Source organism: Atta colombica, unplaced genomic scaffold, assembly GCF_001594045.1.
Source record: "Atta colombica isolate Treedump-2 unplaced genomic scaffold, Acol1.0 scaffold107, whole genome shotgun sequence".
NCBI lineage: Eukaryota > Metazoa > Arthropoda > Insecta > Hymenoptera > Formicidae > Atta > Atta colombica.
The window spans coordinates 4,973,219-4,986,130 of record NW_017259192.1 but is presented as its reverse complement, the minus strand read 5'-3'; the positions used below and the strand labels follow the sequence as shown (position 1 = coordinate 4,986,130).

The window sequence follows — 12,912 nt, the reverse complement described above, 5'->3', positions numbered from 1 at the left end:
TATATATAAATATCCATATTATAAATATATACTTAAAAAATAAAATCTTTTATTTTCTAATACATGTCAAGTTCTATTTTTTATATAAAAATATTTTATATAAAAACATGTGGTGTATTGTGTTAGTGTTGGAAAAATTATAATATAAACAACAGTAGGCAGCTCTAATATGACAATTTCAACATTTTTAGAAATAAAATAAATCTGTTTAAATAAGAGGAAGATATATTTGTCCTCGTTATGCGATGCGAATGATATATTTCTCAAGTATCGAATTCATGTAACAAGAGTGAAGGTATTATTTATGTCTATTAAAGAAGATATGTAGTTAAATCATGTCTGTTATACAAACAATATTATATAACAAGATTTTTTTGCGTGATAATTTATGCTATTATTTGTATTCTCAAATCACATAAAAGATTATATTTAATTACGACAAATACGTTTTATCATATTATAAATATGCATGACCAAAAATTACTTCAGTGATAAATGATATAAAAGTTAATCATCATACACGCACAAAAATGTTTGTCAATTGGTTTATATTTACCGTTATTTTGAATAGTAAAAGCAGCAGGATAAATCAAGTTCACATTTGACAGAGATAAATTATATTTTAAAATTCTAATAATTTGATTTAAAGTACAGTAAAGTAAAGTAAAGATTTCTTTGCAAAACCTATGCTTTACATAATACAAATGTAAATTACTATTATCAAAATTAATACTATTTATTCAAAAGTAAAATTGCTATTTATCAAAAAGATCAGAATCTTGACAAAGTAAAAAAAATTAATACTTCACAAAAACAGTTTTAATAAAATAATAAAATGATATGACATTTCATTATTTGCCTTGTTATATTACATAAATAACGTATCAACAAATACATAAATTTAAATAAAGTAAAAGAAATAAATTCAAACTTAAAATTATTTGAATTTTCTCATCTAAATAGTTAAGTACAATATATATTTTTAAAAGATACCAAACTTTCGAATTACTTTAAATTTCACATATAAATCTTTGTTGCCATGCATTATTAAGATATTACGTGTTATTGTTCTATTCTTTTTACGATACTAGTTTTCTTAACTTTTCGAATTTACGATACACTACTTGGTAAAGTTTTCAGCGCAGTAATAAATATTAGATTATCATGAAAAACAAGTGATGTGATATTCATGCGCAAAAGTCGATACAGAGCTTTGTACCTTTTGTGGATATGTTATGTATTTTATGTTATTTATTTTCTTAAGATATTCAATGTTCTTAAGAAATATTTAGTGTACACATATGCACTGTGAGATATCATTAATTAAGATATGGTAAGCGTAATAACATTTTCTCTAAGCTACAAAGTACTATTATACATTTGACTTTTTGTAAATATTGTGATGGTACCATCTATTTAATGATATATTTTAATTTAAAAGAAGTAATATTAATATCAAAGTATGTAATTAAAATGCAAAATATGATTAAAATAAAATTTTAATGTAATTAAAATTGATATTTAGCAATATATAAAATAATAATCTTTAAAAATAAAATCCTTAAAAAACCTTCTATACAAAATTAGAATAAAATCATATATCAATTGAAAACATAATTATTCAGAATAATAAACTAATTATGTTCAAAGAATAATAATGGATTATAATTATAATGGATCTCGTTAATCAGGGGCGAAGTAAAATTTTTTAGTGTACGGAGTTCCCGAAGATAAATTGAGGAAGAAGAGAGGAAGGGAGGGGGGAGATAAATATATTTCCTCATACATATTCCTCATACTTTTTTACATGGCAAAAGTAGCTGCTTTAATTTTATTTTTTTAAATAAAATTATTAATTTATTACTCCTCCATATTTAACTTATTGATCATTTCTCGATAAATGTACAATATGATTTAGACTTCTGTTTCATTGTCGAGCGAAGATCGATCGATAATTTTTTAAATGTCTTAAATAAGAAAATAATCTTTTGTTTGAAAGTTGATATCGGAATCGTTAAAAAAACGCGAATAAATTTTACTGGTATTCTGGTACAAGATCTCCGATCTCGAGATTGTCTTGTAAAAATTGTATCTTTCAAGCAATGCACTAGCATTTTTCATATGTTTGTAAATTCTAAAAACATTTTACAATGTAATTGAAGCTTTTGTTCATCAAAACAATTTTCTGATTTCTCATCAGACTTTGGTGTCAAATTATAAAACTGAGTTATTTCTAGGACTGTAACATTGTTTTTGCCTATCGCAAAATTTTCAAATAAATTTAAAAGCATCATAGTTTCTGAATTAAATCGATTATTCATTGACATTATGACGTGATCAAAAATTTCGAAATACATTTTTCGATAATAATCTTACGGTATGTGAAAAATATGAGAATTGCTAGTACTGCTTTCCTCACATAACACTTAGGTACATTATGTAAGGTATCAAGGTATTTCGGTTCTTCTAAGCTAGAGCACTAGTTTATCTTTATAAAATAATGCCATATATTATCGAATTTTGATTCTCGCATTTGAGTGAGCAGTATTAATCACTGTCCTAATTTTTTTATAAGCTTCATTTATATTTAAGTCTGATTTTTGCAACTCGATGTTCAAAATCTCAATTCTAAAATCTCAATCTGAAAAATTTCTATTGTTGAGGATAACAAAAAATAAAAATTTAAGACTTCTAGATGATTCTCTTTGATGAATCTGGCTACTTTCGCGGATATACTGCATCTAATGTGCAATGGATATAAATCAGGTTGGGAAGATATGGCTATTCAGGACAGAAGTCTGTCACAAGGATGACAAATATCCTGATCAAATATTATACAGATATGAAATTCAGTGTATGGAATTCCATACTTTGAATTATTCAATATATGAAGTATTCCATATCAACCACTGGAATGGCCGCCCCTGTCGTTAACAAAAATAAACTCCGGTTTTCTGTAGTCAGTATGAAATTAATAGTTTAATAATTTAATAGTTTTCACTCTGTTTTCGTAACGTGATAACTTCTGAAAGACAAATAGCATAGAGATAGAAAGAAAGAAAGAAAGAAAGAAATATTATGTACAGACATTCATTTTTAAAGATATCTCCTTATATCTGGATATCTTCTTATGATAAATGTTTGGAATTTTAATATCGCCGGAGGCATACTGGAACGTGAACGGAAAAATTTACTACCACTTGTAGTACTCAAGTAACAAGAAAAAGTCACTATAATGCTTTTACGGAAAGTGTAACAATTTGTAAACAGGAAATAAAAACTGAAATGTTAAACACATCTCCGTTAAAACATCCCCATTAACACTTATAAAAATATTAACATGGCTTTTATAGGTTTTCTTTTTTTTCGCTTGTTTCAGCTCATCGGCGAATGCGAACAATAACTAATTATTTCTTGGTAAATCTTTCCATTGCGGATCTTATGATGTCATTGCTCAACTGCGCATTCAACTTTATCTTTCTCCTTAACTCTAATTGGCCCTTCGGAATAGTGTATTGCACTATCAACAACTTCGTAGCACACGTGACCGTTGCTTCCAGTGTTTTTACTCTCGTCGTAATTTCATTTGACAGGTAAGTTTTTATTAGAAATTTCTTTCTACATACATATCTGTTTCTTTCTCAGCCTCTTTCCTTGTAATAACATTACCAATATTAGTTATCTAAAATTATCATGTGATTTATTATAAAAAATATAAAAATAATTATTCGTTGCAGTTTCTAAATTTTTAACGATAAATCATTTGCTTAACTTTATTTGAAATTGTTTTCTTTAATTAAATAAAGAAAATAGATTAAATAAAGAAAATAGATTATTAACTATTTGTAATGTTGTATAGTGATAAATTATAAAAGTAAGAATTATATCTAATAAAAGAATACAGATGCAAATTAAACAATTTTATGTAATATATATAAATTAAACAATTTTATGTAATATATATAAATATTTTGTTTTATAAGAGTAATATTGTTCATTATAATTCCAATCATATGGACACAACCAATAATTTATTGTATAATAAATATATATTTGTATAAACTACTTTTCTATTCTCTCTAAAACTTTTATTTGTTTATAATAGATGTTATGTAATGATTTTAAGTTTCGTTTTTTTCATCGATTTATTTTATACGGAATAAAACAATTTGTTTTCTGTTGACATATAGGGTTTACGCAATTAATTGTAAGATACGTCGAGAAAATAGAGACACACGAACACTCGGTTTCATAGATCCTTTTTAATAGCGACATACAGGGAGAGAAAAGCTACCAATGCGGCGAAAACGCTGTATGTAAGCCGTGGAGGAGAACGTCATCATTTAAATTGATATTATTCGTATATCGATATCGAATCGATATGCAATCTGAAGAGATAGTCGAACGTACTGAATCGTACCACTTCACTCGTTTGTTCAGGAAACGAGTAAAATGTGTAAATGTATAATACATTCCAATAAATTCATTTTTCTTTCTTTATCTCACATTGTTTTATTTCGTTATGCATTCTTTCTTTTTTCAATAAAACCTAAAATGATAATTTTATTTTCTTTATATTTTCAATATATCGTAATTTATATCTTCAATAAGCGTGCATATGATTAATTCTATTTTAGAAATTATTAATTCTATTTATATTACTAATACAAATAAAATATATGTAATAAAATCATTCTCTTAAAATTTGTGTAATTGCATTAAAATGATTCATTCACAACATATCTATGTATAATAAAAATATTTTCTTAAAATTTGGGTAATTGTATTGAAATGCTTCATTCACGATATAAATTACTTTTTTTACATAGCACAAAATAAAAAAATATATACATCTACAACTATTTAATTTTTGTTAAAGCAAATTTTTTTTAATTATATAAGTAAATATGTTTAAAAATTATATAAGTACATAAATATGCATTTTTTTATTTCCCAAGTATTAAAAAATTATTTAAATAATTAAAATCTAAAATAAAATCTATCATAAAATAATATTATCTAATCTAGCCTACTGGTAAAGATTAGTCGATATTACATCCTGTCAATTATTACATCCTGTTTAATTGATAAACGTGGTAGAAGTGATAAACTGTTATTATTGCGTGCATGCGGGAGGTATAAGGATAATAATGTTAATATCGAAATTAGAGGCGTGTTTATAATCTGATGAATGTTTGTGAGAAACACACAATAATTTATGAATTATACATTGTATCATTCTGTTAGTGAGATAATTCTAATTAGCATCACGTTAATAATGTAGTTATATTTAATCATCGATTTCAACTCTCAGATGTTAAACAATTATGAATAAGATTTTGTTTTATTCAATACGTTAATATAACATTTTACGATATTTTTTTATTTTACATTTTTCTTTGAAAATATGATTATACGTATATTTAATACCTATCTTCTCTTATATATCTTAAGGAGGTACGAAAATCAAAATGCTTTGATCTATCTAAAAATTATACAGAATATTATTTAAAAAAAAACTAAAACAATATTAAAATTTTTAACCGATTGACCATGCAATTTTTAAAAAAGAAAGAGCTAAAATTAGAATTTTATGCATGGTGTTGTATGACATATGCATTAAATAATGGATATATATAATAACTTACATAATTACATAATTACTTACGTTTAAAATGCTTTAATCCACATAAAAAACATATAAATAGTTAGAACAAATCTTTTTTTACATGCTTGCAAGAATTTTAACTGTACTCACGTGTAATTTATTTGTATACAAGCAAAAAACTGATGAAAGCATGGCTATTTGAGCATTTAAAGAAATATATGCGGAAAATTTGACAACGCTGTTGCCTTCCGACGTTACGTTAGATTGTGGCTTGCTTCATCCTGTAACACATGTGTGATGAATATATATGTGCTTGCTTATAACCTATTGTTATGTTTGTAACTGTAAAACACGTATAATGATACGTGAAAATAATATTTTAACCTTAACTGTCAATTACTAGTGTGCAACTCGAGTAGGAATACCAACCTCATTTTCAGAATGCAACGTTGCCAAGTTATCGATAATCATTGAACATAAAACATTAAATTACTTGCATTTTCTAATAATAGAATGTTAATATTATAATTCATAATTAAAAATTAGCAATCAATGTTATATTTAATTTTAATAAACCATAAATTAGTCTTTCTTATTATTAAAAGATTTTCATATATTAGATTGATATTATCAATAAGTAGAATAATAGCGTACCCTCCTCACGATCCACTCCGCAAGTGATTGATCGTACATCCTTAAATTGGACTTAATTTAATCGTATCTATTATATAATAAGCTTTTCATACTGAACACAATTGTGGAATTATTAAACATACTTATGTTCGGAATGGCTTTTGATCGGAATTATATCATTTTATTGAACAATTTCATTGGGAACCCAGATATCTGCTCTAATCTCTCTATTTTTTATTTTTTACAATATTACCCTTCAATATTTAAAAATTAAATTCTAAAGGCTTCCAAAAATTTGTTTGCGCATATGGCCCTAAAGTTTCAGGGTTGCTAAAACTAATTTATTGATTCGTTTTCAAAATATCTTACTCTTACTTACTTAGATAATTATTTATGATAATATTGACATTCATTTGATTTTTATTTTGTTCATTAAAGTATTAAACAATTATTATAAAGTAATAAAATTAATAATTTAATTAAATGTAAATATATTTATTTATTATTTTATTAATTGTTATTATTAACTATTATTATTAAGCATTATTACATTAATTATTCTTTCAACAATCTCATTAAATGTCGTATTATTATTAGCTTGCAATTGTATTAATAATCAACTTATAATAAATTGACTAAAAGTTTTATTTCTTTAATATATTTTAGTATAAATTATTTTAACGTACAGTAATTTTAACGAAGAATGTTCAAATTTTTAATCATTTTAGTATTTAAATATTTCTTTGTTTTCTTTTTATTATTATTGATCTTCATATATTTATTATTATTCCTGTTTTTAATTTGTTTATCTATAAGTTTACAAATACAATTTTAAAGTATTTATTAAATTTTAGCCTTTTGATTCAGTTTCAATCTGATTTACCTTAGTATTTATCTTTTAAAATGTAATATTTTAACAAAAAATTAATACAAGCAAACATAAAAAAAAGTACACTTCAATATAAGTTGAATACTTCATTCAACTTATATAAGTATATATAATTAGTCATTACAAGAAATCCATTTCAGAAACGTGTAATATTTTATCTTTTATTAAGAATTTTATAAAGAATTATTTTTTTCTTTTCATCTTCATTCATCAAAAATAAAAAGAACAAATTATCATGAATAAAATTCCAACGCGCAACTCTCATTTTTCACTGCATAGATATTAAAAATGCTGATAATCAATTTTATGGAAATCACGTCACGTTAATAAAAATTGGTATATCATCTTGCCATTAATCACATGCTCCAAATTTATTATTAATATGGAATATATAGATATATATCAAGCGGGAGAATAAATGTTATTTATAATATTATAGAACCATTCATAATATTCTTTAAAATAACATTAATATATGTTCAGAAAATGTGCATTAAATATATGCGTATAGCAATTTCTGGTTATGTTCTTTATGCAAACGATGACTTGTATTTATATAAGTTTTAATAAAAAAAACAAGACATTTGCGAATTGGGAATTGCACGCTAGTGTATGTAGAGTCAAGTTATACATATGCCATATTAACGCGTGCCATATTAACTGGACAATGTACTCAGCTTATTAATCAATATCTGTGATGTGCGATAAATATAGTTTACCCTCGCGAAATCGAATGAATTAACTGTATTCTCATTAATGAAAATGTTGAACTAATACACTATTATCGATTCATGTAAACAACACGAAAACATTGTAAATAAAATATAAAAGTAACTGAATATAGATGCAGTAATTTAATACATAAAATAGAAAATGTGTTATATATTTTTAAGTACAATATATTTTCATATCAATCATATTTCCCATTTTTTAATATTGTTTTCTCTTTTCGTAGAGCAAAATAAAATACACATAACATAATGTAGCAAATAAATATTACAAGTTAAATAAAGATAACATTTATTAAGTAATATGTGAAATTTAATACTTTAATTATTAAAATATTTTTCATATCATGAATTAATAAATTGCAAAAAATTATTGAACTTAATCTTTTATGAAAGAGAAATACGACAATTTTCCTATAAAAATTAAAGATAGAAAAAAAATTTCAGATAGAAGATAAACTTCTACACTCTTTCTTTCCTCTGTTATACTATATTATACTAATATATTATTATAATAGTTTATACAATAGCGCACGCAAACAATAAATCAAATTTAGAAGCATTCGACATATAAAGCAGAGAGAGATTCTCTTCTTTCTTTAATTAAAGTTAGAACATAAATTATTCGTTACGACAGCCCTCAAGATAGTAAAGAAAAGATAAGATACAAATTCATGCTCGTCGATCATTCCACTATCGGTGCAATTAACCCGAAGGTCACAGATTAATATCTGATTCGTTCCACATAAAGCGTTCAAAGAAAAAAAGACTATCACATTACTTTTTTATCAATACTTTTTTACCTTATACTATATCATTACTTTTAAGTTTGATTATAATAATTATATTATAATAATTATTTATTGCAGATTTGATTAAACATATTTATCTATTTAAAAATTCAATAATGAAGAATTCGAAATATATTACTGTAAAAAATGTTTCCTTTCTCATCATGTAAATGATATTTTACGAATTAGTTCTATTTTATTTCTTTAAGCACGAAAGAAACAAGCCTAGTACAGGTGTGTTTAAATATAATGTATAAAGACTTTTAAACTTTTCACAAAGTTGTTTAAACTTTTTATTTTTAATAGCCATATCAAATTTGTCAAAATATTTTACTAAGAGTATTTCGTAATTTTGGCCATCTAGTATAATGATCGTTAATAAGAACAATCAAGTTATAACAAGAGTTTATTCATTAAAAGTTAGAAAATTTTTGCCGTTCATTTAACAAAATAATTATACATAAATTATACTTCAATGTTATCGTCAAGTTGTCAATTAATTACTTGTGGCAAGACAAGAATTTTAAAGTTTCATACTTAAATTATTTTATGGTAAATTAACTGCGTGTTGGAAATTGATGCTGAAGTGTGGAACTTTAGAACTAGAAATGGGTAAGGGATGAATATAATGAACATTAATTGATGTAGGAAGATCAGAACTGCTTTTTGAAGTGCCTGTTATCGGAAAGATTATAGTAATTAACGATCACTCAAACTGTCGAATAACTGAAGACTGAAGAAAATGAACTGTAATTGGATTAATTTACGTTTTATAGAAACTGTAGCTCTTAACTTTTCTAATTTCTAATTTGTCCCATTTGTACTTAATATAAACGCAAACATTACTCTGATTATCTTAAAATAATTAAGAAAAATAGAATAATGATTTAAATTAGAATGCTCTTCTTGTATGCAGACTGATTAATTTTGCCGATAGTTCATTACACTTGACATAAAATAAAAATTTTGTGTTAAGTATTAAATTAAAATATAGATTAATTCGATACAATCTTTCATTATGTTTTCATTAATAAAGAATGAAATTAAAACAAACGTTTGATCAATAATGAAATTCGAAATCTTATGCACGCATATCGCAGTTTATATATTACATCAAGATGATAAAAGATTATTAATATTGAAATCGTAACTATAATTAAGTTTATCATATTTAAGTTTATCATTTCACAAATTTCAACTTTTCGATCCGATTGGCGATCCATCAATTAATAACAGCTCATTAAAGGTAAAAGTGAAAATTAACGATCAATCAACGTCAACAGTCAATAATCCAATTTTGCCGATGGAATTATAAAATATCCAATTTTTGATTCGTATTTTATAAATATTGAATTATCAATTTGCATGTCAATATTTCGCGCTTTACTGCTTTTTATATTACATTATCCTTCTCTCATCAATAAAAAATTAATAAATACTTTTAAAGATAAGAACGCAATCAATTTTAAGCATCATATAATAATAATAATTCAGTGTTCGCGTATTAAAGATTGTTTAGAGCTTCGGTAACGTTAAAGTTTATAAATAACAATAATAAATAAAAAGTTTATATTTAATTAGCTGTAGTTGGAGGTAAAAGTGGATTATCTTAGCACATTAAACAAGTTCAGTATTACAATGCTTTTCACGTCTTGATCGATGAATGAGAAGTTCGAACAGTTCTAGATAGCTATGCTTCTCACGTACTGCGATTTGTATGTGCACAGGTTGGACTGACAATATACCAGAAATTAGATTTGCTACCCATTAAACATTTATTAGACACTACACTTATAGCCTTTATCTCTTTGTAATATGCCATATTATATATCACATCTATATATCCTGATACTTCGTTGACCCATAAATAACTCAATAAGAGATATAAATTAATTATGTAACTTCTAAGAAATAATGAATTTAGTTATTGCCAGATAATAAAGTGACAAAGTCCGTAGAAAATTTATCTCTCTTCTATTTCTTATTATTGCTGTAATGAGAAATAATTTTTATTTTATTCTTTTGTTAATACCGTTGGTTTCTCCTTCGCTTGGTACTCAAAGAGTATTCTCTTGTGACAATGAGTTTTCTCTTCGTAATGCAATGTACTAATAATTTTATTATATGACTCAAAATAAAAATAGAAATTAATCTTTTCACGTATCATTTCATCACATTAAAACATTTTGAAGTCAGAAATATATGGGACGACTTATGTATAAATCGATTGATAAATATATAAAGAAAATATGTATTAAATTTAACTAGTATGTTAATTACTAATTAAATTTACTTTTAATATAAATTTACTTCTAATGTAACTTTTTATATATTAAATATTTAAAAAAATAATGAAAATATTACGTCTTTGAGACGAATATTCATATGCAATTTTCGTGTCTAGACATCCTCATGTATTAGTATTTTACCTGTAATAAATGTCTTAACATGTTTTCGGAGACAGCTCATCGTACAGTTATTTACAAACGGGTTTCAAGTTGTAATTCTTATCACATATACAGAACTTCGCGTTCTCGTGAAAAATGTCATTATGGTTTCAACGGCTTTACCAAAATAAATATCTTGTCATCATGAAAAAATTCATGAAGAAAACAACAATGTAACCGTTTTGTCTACGTCACTTATTGTTTTGGTTTTATACAATACTACACAACAGCTGCATTTATCTGCTTTTTTCATAGTCAAAGAAAGATGAGGGTCACAGCAGAAATGCGTCAGGGGTGATTTTTAACTAAAATTTAAAAGTTAGGGATTATTAGTTGTAATTTTTTTTTATTTGCATTGTTAAATATCTTGACAATAATATCAAATTTCTATTGAAATAAATCTTTTTTATATTAAAATTTTATATTAAAATTTAAGAAAGTTTAAATATTAAAGTAAAAATCGAAAAATGTTAATGGGCGATATGGAGTTGGTGGTAAAGCGGAAGGTAAATCAATGATTGATAATTCTTTTAATAATGTAACAAAAATTTAAATAAGAAATTTTGAACGTTTCGACTATATTTTTTAACCATCTTCAGCAAATAATAAATAACATTTTTCCTATCGTGATGCAAATGTACTATGTATTAACATGATGTAACGCTTTTCATGTGTCATTGCGCTTTATTTTTCACGCCTCCACATCATCCTTTGACATTTTTCGATTTTTATTGAAGATTAAGAGTCCTATAATTTAATTTATTATACATATTTTCAAGTAAATATCTGAATTATTCAGATATTTTTATTTGTCTTTATAAATCTAAAGATAAGATAATTAACTGTGCTATTAAAATTTTAATAAAGATTGAAACCTATTAAAGCAATATTTGTATGTTAAATGTTTTGAAAGGTATCTTCTAATATTTTTTATAACAGATATAACTAGCTCATAATTTTTCAAATGTTAAATATTATTTACAATTTCAAAAATAAATTTGTTTTATATTTATTAAGCTAACTTTTTAAATACTGAACAGTTTTGTTGGTATCAACAACTAATAAATAATAGTGACAAAATACGATATGAGAGATTTTATCATTTGGTTCAATTATTTCTTCATAACAGCTTTCATCGTTTGTCTGAAAACATTAAACAGAGAAATTTCTCAGAGTAGTAACAAAGTGTTAAGATCTCAAAGAGCATCAAGTTTTCATTATTAGCATACGATGTATAATGATACAATGTATAATGACAGACACAAATACGAGCATTCGGCCTACATACATGCGGCAAACTATCCTGCTTTCAAATACGCATTCGGTAGCATTATTTATTAGAAATTAAGATTTAATTTGTAATATCTTTGTGAACTTAATAAAGAAGAATAAAAATAGTTTCCTTTCTTTGATTATAATTTATACGCCAATATAGACGCTTACGTAGAAATTCTATTGTAGATTTATACATTTCTAAAACTTCCTCCGATTTCACGAGAACATAAAGCGTAAAAGTAATTGTCAAGTTTCCTCGGAAACTCGCTGAGTAGTTTATTGCATGGCAAATGAACATCCATATTAACGTAGATTATTTATTATCTCACTAAAACTAAATCGATGATAACTGAATAACATTATAAAATACACAATTAAATTCATGAACTTTTGTTTATTGTAAAGATAATGTATTGTAAAGATAATGTATATGACCTTTTTTTAATTCTCTCATTCGATTAATTAATAAAATATGTTCCACTGAAATAAATCCGTATTCAATAACAGTATTCAAATAATTTTCATATAACATATTAAAATT

The 12,912-nt window shown here is 24.7% G+C and overlaps 1 protein-coding gene across 1 annotated transcript in view; it reads left to right on the top strand.

Annotated features, from left to right (window-relative positions):
* LOC108692384 (tachykinin-like peptides receptor 86C) overlaps positions 1 to 12,912 on the top strand; it is a 44,682-nt gene that overhangs the window by 14,033 nt on the left and 17,737 nt on the right. The window contains exon 2 of the mRNA XM_018200612.1: positions 3,380 to 3,593. Within this exon, the coding sequence (XP_018056101.1) occupies positions 3,380 to 3,593 (214 nt within the window). The remainder of the gene's footprint in view (positions 1 to 3,379; positions 3,594 to 12,912) is intronic.